The following is a 24,124-nucleotide window of genomic DNA, read 5'->3' on the forward strand; positions in this document are numbered from 1 at the left end:
ACTCCTTACACAGAGCAACCCTACTTCCCTTATAGTACCTGACCGTCTAGTTACCCATTATCTATGCACTCCTCATGTGGATGTTTTGCAGGTAGAGGGCTGTACTTGGTGAATTCACATTATTTAAAAGGCAAAAGGTTAGGTTCAAAAAGTACTCCCAACATGAGAGATGTAGCTCAGCTTCAGCAGACTTGATGTAGGTTTCACGGCTCATCTGCCAATAAAAGGTGTTGGAGTGCAACTTCCACATGATGTCTGTAACCACAGGAACTAATCCATCACGTCCTGTGGAGATGCAGTCTGACATGCTGTCAACATGACTGCACATCAAAGCCAAAGAGCAAAGTCGAGAGGCAAAGTGTTTTTTTTAACTCTTACAGTCAACAACTATAGAAATATAAAAACATGGTTCATGACCACCTAGAACGAAGCTTGTTTTAATGGTGTGATAACATCTTGTGGCGTTGTATGTCTCATAAGGCGCTATGTTGAAACATCACTTCCTATTGCTGGCGTGCAGGAGTCTACTATCTTACTTGATCATGCACTCCATAAACCCAGTGTCCTGTTGAACAGAAAATACAACAATTTACAGAGACACGGTGCTAGGTGTGAATTTAATCTCAATGCAATCCTTCTGCTGTGCAGTGTAAACAACGCCTTAAAGTGCCGAGAAAATGCAAATATGTATGCTGCTGCGTTCAACTGTGTTTATATTTTCGGTAAATTTGCATTTCGGCTCACTGTGCTCGCTTCTGATTCCCGTCGGTGTTTTTGTCGAGTTAGAGTTTCCGCAAATGTCTGCGTGTCATATCTCTAAGCACATATACTTACATGAGTGGGGGTTTAAAGTGGTGTGTGCTCCCGTGACCAAGCTATTCCCCGGCAGGATTAGAGGTCTGTGGAAGTCGTTACGTCTGGTTTAGTATGACGTCCTCTGGGTTCTGCTGCTGAGAGTTAGTATCAACACCTCCACTGTTTATTTGGACCGGCACTGAACTCAAGGTCACTCAACTCCTATCACAACTAATTCTGGTGACGTGGTCGAAACACACACACACACACACACACACACACACACATGCATATAAGGATATTCACCATGGCCCTCAGTGGGAGGAGGGAGCAGGAAGGTATTTCTGTTAACAGTGGGAGCCAATGAGAACCAGCTGCTGCTTGCTTTCTCGAGTGTGTTTATAAAGTCAGCAGAAGGGACACCAGGAGAATACATTGTTTTCTTTGCTGATTGTGGCTTAACCCCAAGGTAGGGGTGTATTTTAACATATTTTAAATTACTTTAAGATCTGGAAGTTCCTAAGGCTAATACATGACAGTTTCCTGTCAATCAATATTCAGTAATGATCTCTTATTCTCCTTAAAGAGTTGTTTGTTCCAGGATGTTTCTGAGCTCTGCAGGGCCTGAGGATTGATATACAGTGTCAGAGGGAAACTGAATCAGAGGGTTTGTGATCTGCTGAGCAGGAGCAAAGACAAAACAACATTGCCTCCAACTCTCATGGCTCAGGGATGATTTAAATAAATAGCGTTGTGTCGCAGCGATGCTGCAGACTAAATACTAATTTGTGCTGCGGTCAAAGGATGCTAACAGTGTTTCAAATTCTTCTTTCATAAAATTCCCATCTGATCACAACTGCCCAATCTTTAATTACCTTGCCCTAAAGCACTTCCACAGGGTTAAACCCTAGCTCTACATCATTATGTCTTTTTAAATAGGCTGATTTGAATGTTGTGGTATCCCATAGTGCGGATACCACTAAAATTGACCAATAATTGGTCTGGTTTTTCGGAACAAGAACCCAAAAATCAAATTATTATTTTTACAATAATAGAAAACAGCAAATCCTCACTTCCAACTTCTCAATCCAGAGAATATTTGGCAGTTGTGCTTCAAAAGTGACTTTTGACAAAAGGATTATTCGGTTAGTCTATTGCTAGACTAATCGATTAATCCTTCCACTCTACAGTTCAACCTTTCTTCTATGTAATTAATAAGGAACTGTATTGTCCACATGATGAAGAATTGCCTTTAGCTTAGTCACTCATCATTTATAACAATATAAGTGATTAATGAGAACAATCAGCAGCATCAGCAAACAATAAAGCCCCAAGTCACAAGTTTGTCTCAAAGAATGTTATAATATGTACAACATACAACTCCTTTTATCCTTAGATCCTCCATTCAGAATACACTCATTTGTTGCTGATATTATGAGGTAGGTACTATGGCACCGACATTAAGTTAACAGATAGATTTCCTGAGGTTGTCACGCATGTTATGCATGATAATCTGTAGAACTAATACACATGTGAAGGTCATTATGCACAAGGTTATTTTTATGCATCTGTATTTTACTGAATGTTTCAGTCATAATAGTATTAGCAGAAGAAATTGCACATGCAATTTGCATATTATCAGATTTGTGCCACATGTGTGTTTAATAGCTTGAAGCATTAGTAATGCACATGGCCTAATCTGCACATTCTGTGTATGATGTCTTATTATAACCTATTATTCATATACATGGACGTTTTGTGCAAAGAAGTGTAAGCTTCAGGGCATAAACTCCAATAATGAAATATTCATACATTGCTGCTTAAAATACTGCTGAAATTGTCAGTTGATAATATATGAGCCCCCACTTTCCTCTGTTCTTATAACAGTTGGCTCATAATGAAACAATGAAAGCGTATTATTGTTTGCTGCTCCATCAGTCCAGTTTCCCACTGAGATGCTTATCTTACCTCTGATTTGTGTTTCTTCAAATAAACAGAGGTGACGATGAATGAGCTTGGTTTTTTGTTGTTGGTGGTGGCTGCGCTGATAGATGAGGAGAGCTTTACAACGGAAAGACTATAAATGTTTACAGTTTGTGTTATTTGTTAAATTGACATTGATTTACAGAGATTTCCCAAATCCATTCAAACTCCACACAAGGACAACATTTGGGATAGCAGTTGGACTAGAAGATTGATACCACTCTCATGTCTATCCATCATGTAGAATATAAGGCTACAGCCTGCAGGCTGTTAACTTAGCTCAACAGAAAGACTGGAAACAGCTAAGAATACTAAATCCACCTCACCAATAGAAATGTTATCATTTGTTTGTTTACAATTAACCAAATGTAAAAACATCAGTTTACCTGCTGGCCTTATATTTAACAGATAAAGTGATATGAATCATCTTATTTAACTCTCCGCCAGAGAGCGAATAAGCCTATTTCCGAAAATGTAGAACTTTTTTGTCAATAAACAAAGTTTTGGTTTACATTCAATGTTGCCAAAAAACCCATTTTGTGAATCGTTGAGATACAACAATTGTGTTGAATCCAGTTTCTTTTTAATACAAAATGTACCAAGTATTTAAAATCCTGCATTGTTATCATGCATTCGTATTACTGACTAGCAGTCAGATTCTTCCCTGCTTTTGTTGACACTTTGTGTCTCCACGAAAAATCACACCACTTTAAATTTTGTGCGTACCAGAGATGTGCTTGTACGTTTCTTGGAAATATGTCATTCAGCATGAAAAAAGCATAAATAACCACTAATTGACTAAAGAGATCTTAGTCGACATGAGTCCCAGACCAAAACAACCAATTAGTCCACTAATCAACTAAGAGGAAGCAGCCCTAAAAAACTCCACAAGGTACCTTTAAGATTATACCCCTTTAGATACAGCTTACCTAACTAGACCTCTCCAGTGTACACAAGAACACAACTCTAAACAGTCTTGTTTTTTTACTACATATATGCTCCATCTAAAACGCCATTCCTTACCTCTGCAGTTTGAAAAACTACTGCAGCTGGATGAAGGACAGAAAGAGGCAAAGCTAAAGCCAAATGATTTCACCTCACTGACAGTTATGGAGAATTACAGTGACCACCTGAACCTTGGGTCTTATATCGTAATCTATGAGTGTGTGTCATGGAGATGAATGGTGATTATATTGTGGTGTATTGTCCTCCGCAGTGAGCGCTAAACGATGTGAGATGACACGCAGCCTCGGCTGTTACAGCGACCGAGTGGCGCGTGCGTAGCTTTGTGTGCGTGTGTGTGTGTGTGTGTGTTTACCTCTTTGACATGCAGAGGGCAGCGCAGCAGTAATTAATGACTAGTTGCTAAATGGTGCTATGTGATCCTACATGGTAATGAGAAGGCATTGGTGTGGGGGGCCAGGCGTGACAATCGGCTCAGCAGAGAGACACCGTGGGGGACGCACAGGTGACACCTGGGTCACACGGGCCTGGAGAGGCTGTTTGCATATCTAAAGGATTCCATGTGGGACTTTTTCACCATTGTTTCATAAAAACGCACAATTCAGCCAGTGTGTGAATTATCAGGGTGGTGGTGGCATCACTTTGTTGTCTTGTGGTTGTGTGTTTTTTATTGTTGCTGCCGATTTAAATAAAGACTGATCGAGAGATCTGACACAGATTTCTAAGAGAATTATGCAACAAAACAAAACAAAAAACTAATTATTATTTTAAAGCGGCGTGATATTATGGCAGTTCACCCCCACAGTCACTGGAGCTTTGATAAAGAGGGATTGTTTTCTCCTCAGTTGAAATTGCGGCCGGCTATTGTTTGAGGTGCAGCATCCGACTGGCTCAGCTGGCAACAATGCAAACCCCGAGAGGTTTCATTGAAATACAACTAATGGCCTGTGTGCGTGAGATAGCTTTTATTGTCACTGGTTTCTGCATTTTTAATATCCTCTTTGTGAAAGTTATTGTAATGGCCCCAGTTAAATACTCCTCCACTCCCATGTAAACTAATGAAGATGCTTTCTGCGGAGCAGCATTTTGGAAAAGTTAACTATTACTGTCACACCCGGTAATCAATGATATAGAGCCAGTCTGGACGTTATGACAAAAGTCTGTCCCTCTGGATACCAGCGGTAACAGTTTTCCTCTGCAATACCAAGCGTGTAGTTTCAAAAACATTCATGTCTAAGAATGAAAAGAAACACTTCATAATGTATATGGCCCATCTCTGTTAGCTTGTTCCACTGATATATCCCATCAGTCTGGGTGAGAAACCTCAGTTCTTCCAAACTTTATCACAGCGTACATAGTAAATCCGTCATATCTGATACTTACAGCAGCATCAATAGAATTAAATCAATGTTCTGTCAAGGTTGCAATGTACAATACTCCCCACAAGCCCTTGTGTTTTTGTTTTCATATACAAACAAAATGCACTTGACAGAAGTGATTGTTTGTGTGTATACGTAGCAAAACCTTTTTCATGTTTGCCATCAGTCAGCATTTGCTCTGGTGTTTTATAATTATGCTAAGCTGTAAATTTTACATTTATGTATGTATATAGTAAGAAATATCCTCAAAGCCTTATGCCAAATTAAATATTCAGAGCATTAATATAGCAGCAAACAACCATTTGCTATGTAAAGATATGTGGAGTAATGTTGACTTTAGCAGAGAATGAACTCAGTCCTGTCTCATCCTCTTCTTCTTCTCTCTCACTGTCTATTAATCATTGCACTGTTCCTTTTGTTTTAACTTTGTTTTAATTTACTGTCACTCTTTTTTTGATTTTCCAAACAAAGAGGTGCTCCTCGTGCTCGCCCATCAGCCTCTCAATCTTTCAATTTTCTGCCAGGGTGAAAAGCACTTAAACTTATTGCTCCATCTGTTTATTACATGCCACCTCCAGTTCCTTCCCTTCTCCGCCCCTGGTCCCCCTCTCCTCCTCTCCATCTGTGTATGTGTGTTGTCAATAACCTTTATAGCCGCCAAGCTCCTCCTGCTAGTGCCCTTTATGTCCTCCACCAACACAAGCTTTGAAAATAGGCTATTGTGATTTTTAATTAAATTCATCAATTATGAACCCGTGAAAATGTTCAGAAAACGCTGGCGCCATGGTTTCCAATTTCCTGGACAAACTATTTTCCGTTGTGCTTGACCTGTAATTTAAAGTATCAGAAACGGTAACCATATTTATTCTAACAGGATTGATATCCACGGGGCTGTTAGCTTGGAAATAAAAAGAAGGCTTCACCCTGTGGAAAAGAGGGAAAAACCTTTGGTGTGAAAGTACATTGGACCTAAACTGCCAACTGTATCCGCTTAAAGCGTAGAGAAATATAAGCTCTGTTAGTGTGTGTGCATATGTGTCTGTGTTTTGAATGCAAGACATTAGCTCCAACAATAGCTCGCTGTGGGTCGAGAAATTTAATCTGACAATAAATTGTTTGTTATGTCATTTGGTGAAAACTTTTTCTGTGATTAGAATTGCTCTCACAGTCAGACTCTTGAGGTCTGAGGACAAACAGGTTTTTCAGTGCTAATTTCCACTTCGGTTATCGGATGAAAGCACTGACTGACGAGTGATTGGCAAAGTACACTGCGCCTCTGGTATTACAGCTGCTTTTTGAACACAATAGTGGGAAGATATAAGTGTCGAATCAGTGTTCGTAAGCAGCAACATTTTGACAATATGTTGTCTTTTTTTCTCTATTTCTTTCTCTGTCACAGATCACATTCTTCATGCTGCTGTCAGCTGTGTGTGTGATGCTCAACCTGGCGGGCTCCATCCTGTCCTGCCAGAACGCTCAGCTGGTCAACTCTCTGGAGGAGTGTCAGCTGGTGAGACCCACTGGACTTTAACTAAAGAAAATGTGTATATATATATATATATATATATATACATTTTATTTAATCAAATGTCAGAACCTGATTGATTAAAGCATCAAAAATCAAACCCCGTCTTCTTAGTAAGAACGCACACAGACCATCACACAATGATAGATGGAATCAGGTCAACATACTCTTTCAAGTGTTACATTTACAACAGAAAAATAAGAAATTATTATTCTTATTATTATTATTTTCATTAAAAAAATGTATTTATTTATTTTACCTTTATTTAATCAAGTCAATTGAGAACCAGTTCTCATTTACAATGATGACACGGAAAAGCTAAAATAAGTGCAATACCACTGACGTGCGAATTAATGGCGTTTCTCAGTAGCCTCATTTATATCTTCATCACAAACACATGCAGGGCCTATGCCATAAGCCTGTAGATAAATGTGAAAGATTGGTGCAATACTTGTATTTTGTTGTTGTTGCGTAATAGGCGTGTGTTCGTTGTTGTCTGCATGTGAGTCAAGATTTTAAATTCATGAATGTTGGCACATGGCAGGCTGACAGGCGGCACTTCTGCTCTGAGCAGGCTGCAGCTCTGAGTCAATATCAAAAGTAAACTGAAGTACGTATTTGTCTGTTAATGACTAATGGCTGGTGATTATCACATCCATCTTTGCCAGAATCTAAAATAGCTCAAATACAGATAAACAACTTTGAAAGAGTATTGCAGCGACTCAAAGAGACTCAAAGCGACTCAAAGGGAGATGTGGTCAGAATCAAAGCAGTAGACACTCTTTTAGTCTCCGAGTCAAAGTGAATATAACCCCTGATGACATCAGATGTGCTGGAGCTCCTCCACAGCCACAAAATACATCACACAACTGTCAAGCTGAGCAGATCTCACCTGTGTAAAATTGAAAGAATTTTTCACAAGCGCATTCCAGCAGTGGGATACGTGCTCTCTGCACTCTGGCTTTTCCAACAGCTGTGTTAACACGCGGAAAACAGGATGGCACACTTCAAAATAAGTGTATTGAGGTTTTACTCCTTGCAGCTGGTGATCAGAAGTAGTTGGACACAGAACACTCAGTCTTCACATTTTCATAATGAGATGCTAAGCAGATTTTTTTAAAGCTGAATTTATAGCGCCAGGATCTCCTACGTTTTTTCATGACTGAAGAAGCCCCTTGTGATTCATCCAGCACCCAACCCACTAACCCCAACCACTTACACATTAGAAGCAGCTTTTCTGCTTGCGAAAGTGGGACCAGCCGAGTAGACCAACTTCACTGATTCATGTGGCTCCCCAGAGACCCTCCCCTAGTCATGTCTGAAATGCTAACGTTCCTCATCTCCTCTCCCCAATGTAATTAACCCATACTCGTTGGGTTCATGTCCTGTTTCTCTCAATCTGGGACACATAGCAGAGGTACGCTCTACCTCCGTCCCTCCCTGGGTAGCTCCACATATCTCACAGCCTCTCTTCTTTTGTTTTGCACTTCTGATCAGCCATGTGCAGCGGCCTTTCTCAATCACAATACAGAATCATATTCAGTATCTTTTGTCTGTCTAGTTTATCTTTTTAACTATTTTCACAGTGTGTTTATGTCAGAAGTAATCCCAGCATGATCTACATCACTACTACACACCAAGCTCAGGTCTGATCAGTGCATGTGTCTGTGCGTGTGCTTTTGTGTGTGTGTGTGTGTGTGTGTGTGTGTGTGTGTGTGTGTGTTTTTGTGTACGTGGCGTGCATGCATGAGTGTGGATGTGTGTTCTCCCCTCCTCCCCCCCAGCTCAAGTTTGACAGCGATGGAGTGTGTGTGTGCTGCGAGCTGCAGCACCAGAGTACGAGCTGCAACAACCTGGGAGAGACGCTGAAACTGAATCCACTGAGGGACTGCAACACCATTCGCCTACGTCTCAAGGTGGGTGTGAGCCAGCATGTGATTTCAATGTGCTGATGGTGAGAGACAATGTTGTTTTCCCATGTAAAACTCATTCTATACGAGATCGACTGTGTTCAGACTGCAGGTAACTTAGAAGAACTTAGAAGGATGTAACTGTTGCAACTGCTGGTAGCCATGATAACAACACGTTGTACCATATGTACTGACTGTACTGACTCTCGGTGTGTTATTTACAATTCAAATAAAACAGTGGAGATGTATTCTCTTGCTTTTGACATCTTAGCAATATTTCATTGCTGTACAACATTTTCTGTTGCACTCGTCAAGAATGGTAGATGTTGATTCATGCTGCCTGGTTTTCATGCTGCCATCATGGCTGGCTTTAACCGCACTAAGTGAGGTCCCCATTGCAAGTGACTGTTTGAAATCCATCTGTGCGGCCAGACTGAGAGACAGCTCAAGGAAATCAGTTTTATTCAAATAGCAAACCACATTGTGTGAATCTGACTTTCAGAAAATGTATTTCATCTATTTATTTATTTATGTTATTTGCATTCCAGAGATGAAAGTCTAGATGTGTGGAAACAAATGGATTTGAGCATAAATTCAAGCCACTTTAATTTTATGTGCAGACGTTACAGTTCAAGATTTCCCTTCTTTTTTTTTAACTCCTAAGCTCTAGGGAGGTCAGTGAGTCGGTCCACCACTTTGGTCCAGACTGAAATATCTGAAACAACTGTTATTTTGGTACAGACATTCATGGTCCCAAGATGCTGAAGTGTGCTGTCTTTGGTGATCCTTTGACTTTCCCTCTAGCACTACCAAGAGGCTGACTTGTGTGTATTTGTGAAACATCTAATTTCATGCAATCATAAGGCCAATTTATTCTGCTAAACATGCCATTCCATTTAGTTTCAGCTGTACTTTGTGTTTAGTTACAAGTTATTTATTGTCATACAACAATTACAGAGAAGCAGTTGTTTGCAATGAAAATGTTAGATCTCAGGCTCCGTCCAACAATGCTCAATGAATATGTATAAAAAGAATCACGCAAGTAGAAAAATGGGTTAAAATAGAGAGATAATATATAACTTATGTAAAATAAATGATATATTTTGTGGTAGACAGGTGTACAGTCATTTATATGATCATCAGCATGTTAGAATAGATATGCACTGATATGCCTAAGACCAGTCTCGCAGAGCCGCGAGCATGGCTACAGACTCTACCACTCTGGTTCCTTTTCTAATCACAATGATACTATTAACTTGAGTAACAGTCTGTAGTCGTTCGAAAATAATTATCTTTCAATTGCTAGAATCATCAAGTCTAAACTGATGTCTCCAAGTTTCCTCTCTCTCTCTATAACATATCCCACGTGAGAACAGCCGAATGACGTAAAATACAAAACACTGAAAGTGTTCCGTCTCAAATTAATTGGGCAGGAAATGGAGAATGGCAACAGCATTTGTCTTTCCCCTAGATGCAGACCTCTTAGTATGCAGTGTGTAGCCAGCCTGATCTGGCGGTAGTTTGCGAGTGCACGATCTCTGTCGATTTATCCTGACTCAGTGTCTGCAGGAATGATATACAGTATGTGCTACTGTGTCTTTATTGGATAACGACAATCATATCCACTCATTTTATTACTCTGATTGATTATAAAACATTGATAACCAAATAAAAGACTTCATAGGATGAAGCATGCTTCTGAAAAGAGGAAAGATCAAGCACATTTGTCATTTTGATCACAGCTAATTAAAAGAGATATGGGAATTGGTGCCATTATTAAGTGCCAAAGTAGTCAGATGAGTTGAATTATGTCTAAGAGGAAGCTGTCATGCCCGAGTCCCCTGAGTCCTCTGCCATTTCAGATGGCTCGCTGATCCTAATGAACTCATGGTGCAGTGGCCAAATAGTTCCTCTGTCACTAAATTACATTGCGGGAGCACTGAATTATCACAGCAGGTAGACTGAGTAGCCTATTAAACCACCCTAAGTTTATTATTCAGTCATTTCTCAGCAGCATCTTTCTTTCCGTTTAAAAGTTTTGTTTCAGCAGCACTATTCATTTTGCTGCAAAAATGTGTCTTTCACTCTTTGCAGACACATTTCATTTCCATTCCGTTTTTCTTTTCATTACACTGCCTGGGGCCGTAAATCGTCAGTGGGAGGGGGTATTGAGATATTTTGTGATTTCCTGTAAGGCGGCGGATATGTAACCTTGCCGTGTAACTCACTAACCTGTTTGGCTCGAGGCAAGGTATCTTCTAGAGGTTAAATATCTGTTGAGCAGGCATGTTAAACACTTTCTTAAGAGGTGTTCTTACATTTATTTGCCTGGCAGGATTCATTATGTCATTTTGTACATTGCGGTCACAAGGGAAATCACAGAAATGCACCGGCTCACATCTACTCTGCAGATATATTACCAGAACCAAAATAGCTCAAATGAAGCTGTCACAAAAAAATACATTTACTGCAATAAACCACCAGCCCTCCCTGCAGGGATACACACTGGACAAAAAACTCACCTAGAGCCTTGCTTTTAGACGACTGTTGCCTGTAATGTTTGTGATGCGTTTTGTTGAATGTGTGAATCCAATTGGTTATTCAGCTTCGAGAATCTGTAATTTTCCCCATTCATTGCATTTTCTGCACCTTTTTCCATTTAACCTCTGTAGGTTAAGACTCTAGGTATGAGTTTCCTTTACTACGAAGCCTGTGCATTTAGTAGTTTATGAGAAGTGCCATCCCGGACCTACAACATCTGCTGCTTCCTGTCATGGGAGGTTAGAAAATATCTGAAGGCCTATGCCAATGGACTGACCTCCCTGAAAACTGCTGTATGGCTTCGTGAGGGAAGTGCTGGGTTTTCTGCCAGATCCAGTAAAGAGCTGCTTGGGGATGCCAAAGACAGCGGAGGTCAGCGGAGTCTATCAACTGAAACTCCATGTTGGCTGGAGAAAAGCAGGGTGCTGCTGCACTATGCTGCTGCAAGCCTGTCCTACTTTAGAGGGAGCAGCTAGTGGAGGCGTGTGTAGTTTGTGTCTGGTCAAGACGTTCATGGTTCGTGAGACAGCAGTTGAGAATCAATGATGTGAAAACCCAATCAAGTCCCCTGTTAGACTCAGAGTGCTATACAATCTGTCACTATAAGGTTGTGGTCAGACTATAGGCAACAGGTGTCACTTCCCAGGTGCCACTCATGCATGGAGGTAATATTAGTTGTCTTGAATACATGTCTTGTGGGATCAAATGACCATACCAGCATACCACACCAACTGCTTTTATGGAAATAGTCATGATCATTTTATTGTGATTAAAGATGCGTTATGATGTCTACTACAGCGCCACACATTTTGTTTGTTGTGATGGATTACTTTTCTTTTTCATGTTCCTACAAGTTAATTTTCCAAATGTACAAACGTACAAAAAAAACAACAATACAAATTACAATAGTGTATAATGATGTATAAAAATAGGTTGAATCTTCACTTTCACTCGTGTCATGTCAGTCTTCACACCTCGTGTCCATCTGAGACATATATTCAAAAATATCAAAGACCATGACTTACTGTGGGACAAAGGTTAGCAGTAATGTAAACTAATAATTTGGAGTAAATTAGTTTGTTCTATGTAGAAACATCCAAACTATTTAACCATGTAAACTACTGTAATTCTCATTCAGCTAAAATCAGTTACAATCTCTAATGATTTGGGTTTGAGTTTTAAATGTGAAACAGACTTGTGCTTAGTTCTCCAGACTTTCCTCCAACGCAAAAAAAGCTCCAAAACTGTTAGCTTCCAAGGCAAACATGTATTAGTTGTATTTTATAGTTGGCACTGCACAGCTCCAACCTTGCTGGTTCCAACTGGCATCATCTCCGCTTTAACTTCACACAGACTTGATATTTGGCAACTAGTTACTGGATATCAATCATGTTTGAAAAACAGTTGCAGAGCTGGCAACTGATCCATTTAATATCACAAACGTCAAAGGGAGTGGAAGCGAGTCAAGGGATCTAATTGGCAAAAAGACACCTAGCCTGAACCTCCTTTAAAAAGCCCTTTGATCTTTGAATCTGCCCACTCCACCGAGTAACAGTGGACTGGAAACAAAGTTTAACGGGTTGACAATTCTGTCTGATATCAGCCAAGGGAGACGGCTGTCCTCTCTGCAGCTAATCAGAAGCCAAATACAAGTCAGGGTTTTGTAATGTCACTGTTAATTATGTGCCTCCTGAATCTGGTAAATAATCTGTGTGACAGGCTGGAAAACCCTTTTTGTGTGGTAACGGGAGATTCGTGCGCCACAGAGAACAAGACGGGAAGTAAAGTTTTCATTCCAGTGCTGAAAGTCCCTCCTGTCCTTGTCTTTAAGGAATTATGTTATTACATTCATACATATTTTGGGACAGCTGTGTTTGACATATATATTTTTGTTTAAATATATATACGGTATATCATGGTGTTTTTGTTCACCTGTGTGGGTTTACAGTAAGTTTGTGGTTGCAGAGCTGGGGAATTAGATTCACTTCTTCTTGTTTTGAGCTATTTCAATTAAAACAGCCAAAGTCAAAATTTCTTTTGACAGTCTTACACAGTGAAATAATAATGATAATACCATTATAGAGATTGTGTAAATTAGTTTATTGTGGCAGATGAATCCTGTGAACTTAATAAAGAAGCATGGAGTTACATGTGAGTGGACTGCAGATCCAGTACAAGCTGCTATCATCCTCTGCTTTTAACGTGCTCTCTGTGCTAGGCAGTTGCTATTCCCAGAGCCAATTACCATGCAGGTGGTATTACAGTTCCTGTGCAGGAAATTAATTCATACAGTAGTTATTATAGGTTAATTTCTTAGGATGTACAAAACACATTATGGTTTAAAAATGGAGCCACTTAAAGATGATCATCTTCTACTTTTTAGAAGATTAGCTGCAGTCATAAGTCTTTTCTCTGATTCAGTGTGCTGGGCTAGTATTTCACTGGCATGCACATTTATTTCTGTAGACAGATTCAATACTGTGGTTTGTCCCCTTGCTGCTCACTGCACTGTCCAAGTGTGAATGTGTCTGTTTGTGCTTAACCTTGGATGTTAATAAGGTTGTTTTCGCCTCCATGTAGGTAGATATCATAATGCTTTTTATCAGTCTTTAACCATTAAAATTGCAAAATAGATCTATTAACATTGCAGATTAGCAATCTTCTTAGTTTTGTGTGGCTGTCTTACTAAACCAGTTATTTGTAGAAGTGCCGCGCTTTTTTGAAGTTGGTTACGTCAACGCTGTTTGTGTCTTTACCTTTTGTTCTACATTCAACATATCACACATCTTTAATGTTCATATCTTTAACTGTCTTCTCTTCCTCTCCTCACCCTCTCTCTTGTACCCTTCTCACACTCTTCCTCCTTTCCTTTTGTTCCTCTAACAGTCTCCTCCTCTCCCCTCCTCTCCTGTAGGAGCTGCTGTTCAGCGTATGTGCCCTTAACGTCATCTCCACCATTGTGTGTGCTCTAGCCACTGCCATGTGCTGTATGCAGATGGTCTCGACTGATGTGCTTCAGATGGTGAGTGTGATGTAAGACAGCGTCAATAGCTGACCTTATTTTCTTTTCAGTGACCACCCTGCTGTTAAAAAAAAAAAACATTTTTCAGTCTGGAGATCGCTATCATCAGGTTAGATAAACACATGCAGCTCAGGAACGATTTGCCAACCTTCATCCGTTTTAAGATAGTGGAAAGGAATGTTTGAGTTTTTGGTGAAATCATCCTGCTTGGAAAATACAAGTGAATGTAAACACACACTGTGAAGGTCAATTGCCACAGGACCTCTCTCAGTGTCCTCCTGCATCTCAAAAATATGTTGGATTGGAAGAAAACAGCTTAACATCTCAATGGGTTTTGTTCCTCAACGGTACACCGTCCTCAGTGTGACCCTCTTTTATCCTTTTATGTGAAACAATGAAACTATTACTGCTTTCTGCCATTAAGTAAATAAGCACAGCCAAGCTCAACAGTAGTTATTTCATGCCTCTAAACACATCAGCTGGAAAGGTATAGCAACATTGCCAACTCGATACCACATATGAAATGGCTTTGCAGTGATATTTGATGCAAGAGCCGTTTACAAATTTTATGAACTATGCTGTAAATTTTGTGCTTGCTGAAACGAGTCTGGATATTAAAATTGGTGCTCCGGACTGGAAGTGAAGCTTGGTTTGTAATAGGGTGATGTGGCAGGAAATAAGCAGTAATCTCAGCTATAATAGTAGCTAGTAAAATATATGAAGTTTAACTCGGAGTAAAAAGTACAGACATTAGTTGAATCTCCATGCAGGTCACAAGTCAACAAAGATCCATATATAAATCAGACCTGGCCAAAGGACTGCTGCACATTTATACATTTTGATTATTTTTATATTAGGAATGTTTTCTTCTTCTTTAAAGCTGTTTTGTATGTGAAAGGGGCCGATCATGTTGATGAACCCGCAGAGAATTATCACCTCACTCCTCTGAGTTCCTCTCAGCTCTACAGATATTTGTTTGCGTCGTTCAGCTTATTGTTTTGGTTTTCGGGTTCACATTTTTGCTGTTTTGGTTCACTCTCCCTGCTCTCATCAGCGTAGTCTCAGACTCATCATGTAGCTGCTGTTGTTGAAAAATATCCAATAAAACCTTTTGTTCGAGTACCTGGCCATCACCAAACAGCGGACAGACAAAGTTAGCAACCAGCTGGTAAACAAAGTGGAGCATACAACAGCTTAAGAGTCAGATATTTCCCTGCAGGAGTAGATGGAGACCAAGGCAGAGCTCGAAGGAGAGTTAAAATCGGACTAACATTCACCAGGTTTCACAAACACGATTCCAAATGAATAATATTGTTGCTCCACGTCTGTAGGACATGTAAATAAACAGCTGTTATGATTATATGTCAGTGTTTTGTTTGCATCTTGTTTCCACTGAGCCCTTTTGGTAAAACAAATCCCTTAATGCAGGTTTGAACAGTGATGACTACATAGATGAATACTTTGTAGATCCCTGGGACGGGATCATAGGGATAAGGCTGTTAATCTTTTATATCAATGACTATTTAGGAAGAGACAGACAGTTGATCAAAATAAATTCATCCAAAGTTTTTGAATCAAACAGCAGTTAAAAATGGAATGAAACGTCATTCTCATGTTGACACAAGTACTTAATTCCCAGTGGTCCCTGCTTCAGGTAATCAAAGCTGTGGACAAATCGTTCTCAGACCTTCTTACTGTCTGTAAGAAGACCTGTGGAGACCTGTAGATATAAATGTGGGGTGAATTTATAAAGGGTAATGATTGTTCTTTTTTGTTTGTTTTATTACATTAATATATGAAAGTAGAAAATTACGGTACACCAAAGCAGACATGCACGCCAGCAGGAAAGCTATAAATTGAAGGGGCTGAACATGGTGGAATCCATCTATTACAGACACAAAAGGAAAGGCAAGTGTATTTGTATAGCACCTTTCAGCATCAAGGCAATTCAAAATGCTTTACATAAGACAGGGAGACACGAGGCGATATAAAAAGACAGTGACAAAAAGAAACATAGGATTTTAAAAAGAGTAAAAAAAGATAGAATAGTAGATGAAAATAAGCTAAAACTACACAAATCAAACTGTAGAATAAGTAAAGGATACAGGGTTGTGTCTTATCTCTAGCTGTCCCCTAGAGTGGCCTCGCTTTCCCATCTACCACAAGAGCTGTTAACCTTTTATTTAGCTCAGTAAATTTAGCCAACTCAATAGCAGCAATGGCAGCTTGGAGATTAGAAAAGCCGACTGGCTCCGACTGGAAAGTTGTCCCACTTAGAAACGTCTGAGTGTGGAAAGTACATGAGCAGCGCTTTCAGAGCTGCTGTTGAGGTGTCCCTGAGCAAGGCACTTGACTCGCACTTGCTGCAGTGAAGGTTGTTCAGTGACCAACAAGCACATATGTGAATAGCTGCTTGAATTACTGTAACAGCTGAGAAGTGCATGTGTAAAGAGACGTTAGCTCAGTCATGTCTCCCTGGATGAATTATGGTCTAAAATAATGAATGAACAACAAAGAGTTCAGTATCTTGTGTGATAAAAGCTTGATAATGGTTGTTTTTATGCTGTGTTTCAGTTTATGCCGCACAGAGAGCGAGCTCTAAATGCTGACTGTATGACCCCCCACGGAACAATCCTCCACCAAACACTGGACTTTGATGAGTTTATTCCTCCCATTCCCCCACCACCATACTACCCCCCAGAGTACACCTGCACCCCCTCAATGGATGGACAGAGGTGAGAGGCAAAATACTACTCATCAACATCACATCTTCTCTCAGTGCTAACACAAAGTGCTCAGTGCTCCCCAAACTCATGGTGCCAATGTATCTTCTGGGATATGGGGATTCTTTCAGGGAATACACAATACAAATTGTAATTTGCAAACAGATATCGTTTAAAGTTTACAAGACACTAATTAAACGCAAAAGTCTACTTGGAAATCAGAACCCCCTTTCCACATGTCTAAATGCATTGTTGCCCAAAATACGTTTACTAATCATGTAACTCTTTGTTAAATGTTCAGTGACACTTGATACTGTATCATTTCCCTTACTTAGTGGAAAACTTTGATTGCTGCTGCTTATTACAGTATAATATAAAACAATACAATGCAGCTGTATTGTCCCCCGTGGTGGAAATGAACACATTAATGACATCCGATAAAAGATTCCTAATCTGTGTGCCCAGCCAAGCTACTATCAATGATCAAGTATATGCAAAGTGCAGGGGAAACCAGAAAATCATAGTATTTGTTATGTTAATTAAGTGAAACAAAAACAACAGGTTAATTACAGTGAGCATTAGCTACTGATTGCAGTGGGAATAAATGTGTAAATACATATTGTTTTTGCCAAAGGCAACATGAAGCACTTCCCAGAGGGCAGCAGTTCAAGATGGGTATCAAGGTGCAGCTTGATCTTCTTAAAAACATATTGGGCATTTTTTTTCTGGGATATAGGTTTTGTTAAGTATATTTTGAGAACTTCAAAACCCAATGTTGCATTACTTTAGAAACCCTTGTCAAAATGTTCTGCAATATGTATTGACGTCTACATCTTCTTGCTACTTTGGTACAGCATCTGTCAGTTAAGCAATTTTGTCAAAAACTGCTTTAACATCTTTATTAATGTAGACCACCCTAAAATCTCCCATGATGAATATACAGATGAAAAAAAGCAACATTTGCATTCAAATCCAGATCCATCATATTAAGCAGCAGTGGCATGTGTCTGTCTGCTATTAGGCTGTGACCATCACATGTGGTGCATTATCATCCATGGTCAGCTCAGAGCATTTTCCTCTGCTAAGCAGCTGCGACATCCGTGATTCTCAGCTGTTGTGAAAGATCAGCCCAGCCCTCCGTCATCACTACCTTCATTTTTCTCAGTCTTGACAGATATAATGTGCTGCTGCTGAAGCCCTTTGGCAAGAAGCCACATCTGTTTGTCAATTATGCCATCAATATAAACAAGGCAGAGGAAGCATTTATGGTGTCCGTGCCCCGGGCCAGGGATGTGTCATGACATCATCATGCCTCAGATGATTGGTGGGAACTCTCAGGTTGTATTTCATGCTCCGCCACTTTAGAGGAGAACGAGGTTGTAATTAAAAGATATGACTGCACACATGGCTGCATATTCTTAATTGGCACCACATGAAACAGTGGTGGTGCACATAAAACATACCATACCCATATATATCTTCTGTACTAGAGTGTTGGGGACAAGAGGATATTTTTCATCCTTTCTTTCTTAATGTTTTTATCAGGTAATATTCTGTATTTTTTTACTCGGATAGGATGGATTTAGACTTGCTGTTCCAGTTTCTTAAACACTCTGGACTGTGCGACTGGCTCAGTGTACTTGCCAGTCTTTGTATTTCAGTTATTTGAGATATGATTTAAATAAATTATTTAAAAATATTTTAATTTTTTTGATTGAAACTCTGCTGTTATGCCCCTGACAGAGCCCTGCACCTGGACTTCCCCCATTCTCCCTTCAGTGCCATCTACGGGGTTCCCATCAACAGTCCAGGGACACTGTACCCAACTGACCTGCCTCCTCCGTATGAGTCTGTGGTGGGACAGACCCCGGCCAGCCAGGTTAGAGCAATCAACAGGCTCTGCCATTAAAACAACATTGTCTCCAGAGGCCTTCGTGGACAACCTGGTCTGAGGACATTACATTATTTCTTTGTTTGCAAAGACAGCAGGCCAATCCATAAGTCAGTCACCATGCATTTTACACTTGTGCAGTAGCAGTACAATGCTGTCATGCTCCATGATACTGTACTTGGGCACATCAATGCTTAGCGCTAAATGCTAACATCAGCATGCTAATACTCACAATGGCAATGCTAACATGCTGATGTTTAGCAGGTATAATGTTTATTATGTTCATCTTAGTTTACAGCATGCTAACATTTGCTAATTAGCAGTAAACACAGTACAGCTGTTTTGCAGACGTTTGGTCATAAACAAAAGTATTGGAGAACTTTAAATTTGACCAGCTGGTTCTTGCAATTCCTCCCCTGGGGTAACATACATGTCTGCACCAAATTTCATGGCAATGTATCAAATTGTTGTTAAGGCATTTTACTCCAAACCTTAAATGTTAACATTATGGTGGTGCTAGAAGAAAAGTCAGGAGATCAAAGCCATTAGGATTCATCGTAATCATTTATGCCAAGCCATCTACTAGATGTCGAGATATTGAAAACCTTGACCTGCTGGTAGTGCAACACATAAAGTCAAGGGATCATCAAAGTCATTAGAATGCATCCTCCGGGGACCATGCATGTCTGTAGAAAATGTCATGGCAATCTATCTAGTATAGGTAGAGATATTTCCGTCTGGATCAAAGTGATGGACCAACCGACAGGCCAATGATTGCCATCCAGAGCCAGCAATAAGCCTACTTGCCAAAGATTCTTTACAGTTTTTATATGACTAGTTTTATGAAGAGATAGTCATAAATGAATTGCATAAAAATTAAGTAATTAAGGTTAAAGATTTACATCTTTCAAATTTTGATGAGATAGCCTTCAAAGCAAGGGGATTTCAAGGTTAAGCCCAAGTTATTTTAGATTCTGAAATGTGAATAATGTGATATTATAGACCAGAGGTCTTAGTATACAAGTTAATTTGACAAACCCAACCAACTTAACGACTGTTCTTCTCTAAATTCTTGGCATTTACTATGGTGTCTGCATGTTGAGATGATGGCTTTCAACTTCATCTGAGTATTTATCTGCTGTTGCTTGACAGTCATGTTGAACTGCAGGCTGAGGCTTCGCTGCATCTCATTGTTCACAGCTAAAAATAACAATCTAATGTGCAAGCAAATCCTTTTATCTTCTATTATATTCTCAGCATCATTTAACACTTTAGGCATTCAGTCCCTTATTTCTATTATACATGTTAAATCCATGTTCTCTTCACAGTGTCCTTCAAACAGGAATCAGCAGAAGGTTTTCTCACCTGCAATAGATTAGCAGCAGTTGCTTTAAATAACTAATTGAAGCGGGCAGTGATCGACTGATTGTGTGCGAGAACAGTCAGTGGGCAGAAGAATCTCAGCTGATGATTTCAGGCTAAAGAGCCCGCATGATGTGAAGTTATATGAACGTATATGTATGTTGTATACTTACATGTAAAAACATTCCACTCTACATGATACAGTAGTTTCCTTTAAAGAGATAATTTTGTGTTAGTGTATTGTGGTCTTATAGAGCCCTCTACAGACCAAACTTATGTGTTGATGGTTAGGTGCCACGCAGCTGCTTTTGTGCACTACAGCCTTTTCCTTTATCCGCTTTATACATATTATGCAAAAAGTGCTGTTATGTTGTTTGTCTCCACTAATAATGTCGACTTCACAGCTCACCACCAGCATGGAGCAGCAGGCCACCGAATCCAGTCATTGTGAGAGAAACACAACTGCAGGATTCAGCACTCAGGGTAAAGACAGTTAAGACTGCAGCGAACATTGCAGAGGATTGTCAAATGTCTACTAGAAGTCATGCTGATGATGCTTTTCCCCCTATTCTCAGCCTCGGTGGACAGTGCGTCCCTGTTGGTGTCAGAGGTGGCTGATCAGGACCAGACTTGCTCTTCAGAGGACCTGTGCTCCCTGGAGGTCCAGGGCTCTGACTCCTCTCCTTATGGCACGCGCCACACTGCTCCCATCGATGGAAGCTGCAACAGCCTGGAACTTTGCACACGTGACCATCGTGGCCGGCCTAACACTGACGCTCGCCCAAGTGATACAGGTTACAGTGAGTCCTCACACACACAGGATTCTCTGGAGCGCTCTCCGGACTGGTCCTCAGAAAACTTCAGCAACCTGGAGCAGGAGGATTCCACGGACAACAGACATCCATGTGGGGAACTCAGGCCTGCGATGCACATATGTGACGAGCTTGCATCAGCCAAACATTTACCAGAGGAGCCACCTAAAGCGTCAACACACTCCCTCATTAAAGCACGGATGATGAGCCGGAAACTCACGCTCCCTGTTACTATCCCCCCTCCACCTCAGCCGTGCTCCCCCACCTCCGTGGCTTCCTCTGGTGGAACTTCCGGCATCAGTCCTATGGCTCCTTCTCCTTCCCCTTCCCCTCCTAGCAGGCCACGCGGCCCCAGGCTGTGTTTCAGTGTTTGGTCACCTTCCTCCGCATCGCAGCAACCCCCCTCTACCTCAACCCAAAGTGGCTACTCACCGTCAGAGAGGCCTCGAGTGCTCCGAGCAGCCAGGAGATACCGCAAACTGGCCCGCATAGTCCGTTCTACCAGTGACCCTATCTCCTGCACCTCTACGACAGGAAGTGAGTGCAACATTGTTACACAAGACAACAGCTTAAATATTCCATCTATATATTACAAGAGAGATCAGCCTTTTAGAGCTTAATTGATTAAAACTAAGCCATCATTTCTGAGTCATTTTTCATGTTTCAAACAGTCTCTAGTTATAGATTCTCCAATGTGAGCATTTGCTACTTTTTCTGTTTAATGTAATTGTAAACTGATCATTGCTGGGCTTTTGGCTGTTGAGCGGACAAAAGAAGACATTTAAAGAAATCCCCTTGGACTCTGAGAGAGAGAGATTGTATATGCTAAACAACAAATTGATTAAACAAGAAAATAATCAGCAGATTCATTGATATTTAGTCTAACCGTTAGAGCCAGCCCTGCAGCCTTTCATTGTCAATAAGCAATGAACAGCTCGTGCTTGCTTTGTTGTGCCCAAACTAAGTTTCTTGTCTCCCTCTACAGGAGAAAATTGTGGCTGCGCCTCTGCAAATACCCCTGCTGCTGAAGATTCACATCATACATCACCAGAGCAAGGTACCATTATAAACTATTTTTTTAATACTTTATTTTCTAAAGAAGCACTGAAATACAACAAATTATAGTACTCATACAAGCATTATACTGATGGAAATACGTGCCAGTTCATAATGGATTGGTAATCATCTCATGAGGTCACAAACACAATCCATTTTTCCCAGCATTGCAGGAATTCATCAACCCAAAGATTTAGCGCATTCACATCCATCCCTACAATTAGACCTGAAGGGCAAACTGGCAGCGTGGAGAACTAATTTAACAAACCTTATTGAAACAAATGTTAGTTTTCGTCTCTGTCCGGGGAAAACCATGTAGTATAATTGGTTATGTTTCATTTTTAGATAACCTGAAGGATTAAATATTCATTAAATAAAACATTTTAAACCCCATTGGTCCCATTGGATTATCTAAAACATGCATTATCACAATTAAGTTGGAAACTTAAGTTGACTTAGAAAACTGATTTCACTTTACCCAAAGCCTTAAATCCACAGGTATTAACCTTGATTTTTCTATATGATGTCACGTGTTTTTCTTCTCTGTTCAGAGCCAACAGACGTTACGTCGGGAGTAGTTGGATCCAAACCCAGTCACATAAGTGTCAGGAAGCAGCAAAAGGAGGGCAGGAAAGTTGACATCCACCTTAAATCCCGGGCCCTGCACACACACTCCTCCCACGAACGCCCACACTCCCTGGCTGACTTTAAGATGTACAAAGACACCAAAGTACTGGTGGCCAAGTTCCTGGAGCATTCAAGCTGCAGTCTACCTCCTGAAGTCCAGCAGGTTGTCAACAACATCAAGTGTGTCATCAAGTTGGATGAGAAACACATGGAGGAGGCCATTTTTAGTGCCAATGTCATAGATCAGGTAACTGAATTAGACTAAATGTATAATGTCCAATGCAAAACCAGCAGTTTGTAGGCCTGTTTCCGAAGACGATAAGTAGATATCAGGCTAGCAGCCCAGTGAGGCAGTAATGCTCACTACACACCAGAAAACAGAAAAACGTGAGATGGATGAAAATGGATGGTTCAATCATACCATGTTTATGTAAAAACAAACAAAACAATAAGATAACAAACAGCAACGTGTGTCTCTCGTTTATGTTTTGTTGCACAGGTGATGACCCAGCGAGTCATTGGCAGTCCCAGGAAGCGTGGCCACGAGGACCTTCACCTTCAGAGCTGCGGTGCTTTGAGTTCCCCTTCCATGCGCTGTCCAAAACACCTCCCACAAACAACCAGCACCTCCACCAACCCACTGGACTCCCCTTCTTCTGAACAAAGCCTTGAGTGCAAAGAAACGATTCTCTGACCACTCTCCCAACAAGGACCCGAGTCAAAACTCTGAGGGCATTTCAGGATGCTGGTGTTGCAGCCCCCCATGTGCTGTGCAGCAGATGTCTGTAGAGTTATGAATAACTCCTCCAGCATTAAAGGATCATTTATTCTCAAAGTGTGACTGCAGCACAGGCAAACTGAAATGGTCTCTTACTGTATCTCCTAGTGCCCTGTGAGACCGTGCCAAGTCATCAGCAGAAATGGTAGCAAACTCAGACTGAGCCTGCCAGTGTCTGTAGTGGCTTGTTTCTCATCAGAAAAACAAAAGAATGTTTCTCCCCCAGGGGATCTTTTCTACTGAGTATCATCTCTTAAAAAAGAAACAAACAGCTGGTAAGTTTGGATTTGTGACTCAAAGGCAAAGGAGATTGTGTGATCAGTGTTCCTAAGAAATATGTTTGTATTAAACTGTGAACTGAACGGACTGGGCGTTACAAGCCATTGTCTGCAGACTTTGTGGAATTGTTACTGATAGGGTGGTGAATATTTTGTGGCTTCGCTGGTTCAAGAACATCACAGATGTGGATTATTTAACTTACCTCATTGTGTTACAATTCTTATCAGTGTTACAATAAAACATGAGTTTGTATCTTGTGGTTTGTGTTCTTACTTCAGTGAATGTTTTGGGATCATGTATGTCAGCTGTATGTGTTAGCATTTTGAACATCTAGTCACATTGAATAGGACTGGCCAAAATAATAGAAACATAGGAAAATACAATAGCCTTTCCATAAAGTTGGTGAATCTATAATGTGTTTTTTTAAGAGAGCGGTGTTATTATTAAATGGAAGCTGTGACAGCATGTGACTGATATT

The 24,124-nt window shown here is 40.5% G+C and overlaps 1 protein-coding gene across 3 annotated transcripts in view; it reads left to right on the forward strand.

Annotated features, from left to right (window-relative positions):
- fam189a1 (family with sequence similarity 189 member A1) overlaps window positions 1-24,124 on the forward strand; it is a 78,119-nt gene extending 53,995 nt beyond the window's left edge. Inside the window, exons 3-12 of one of the 3 annotated variants that reach the window (XM_031846056.1) lie at window positions 6,520-6,630; window positions 8,397-8,561; window positions 14,011-14,118; window positions 16,693-16,853; window positions 18,585-18,720; window positions 20,499-20,577; window positions 20,670-21,443; window positions 21,892-21,963; window positions 22,514-22,836; window positions 23,089-24,124. In XM_031846056.1, the coding sequence (XP_031701916.1) occupies window positions 6,520-6,630; window positions 8,397-8,561; window positions 14,011-14,118; window positions 16,693-16,853; window positions 18,585-18,720; window positions 20,499-20,577; window positions 20,670-21,443; window positions 21,892-21,963; window positions 22,514-22,836; window positions 23,089-23,283 (2,124 nt within the window). In that variant the 3' untranslated portion in view covers window positions 23,284-24,124. The remainder of the gene's footprint in view (window positions 1-6,519; window positions 6,631-8,396; window positions 8,562-14,010; window positions 14,119-16,692; window positions 16,854-18,584; window positions 18,721-20,498; window positions 20,578-20,669; window positions 21,444-21,891; window positions 21,964-22,513; window positions 22,837-23,088) is intronic. The other 2 variants (XM_031846057.1, XM_031846059.1) reach the window with 2 other exon arrangements.

The sequence above is a fragment of the Anarrhichthys ocellatus genome, unplaced genomic scaffold (genome assembly GCF_004355925.1).
Source record: "Anarrhichthys ocellatus isolate YVR2014 unplaced genomic scaffold, GSC_Weel_1.0 scaffold6, whole genome shotgun sequence".
NCBI lineage: Eukaryota > Metazoa > Chordata > Actinopteri > Perciformes > Anarhichadidae > Anarrhichthys > Anarrhichthys ocellatus.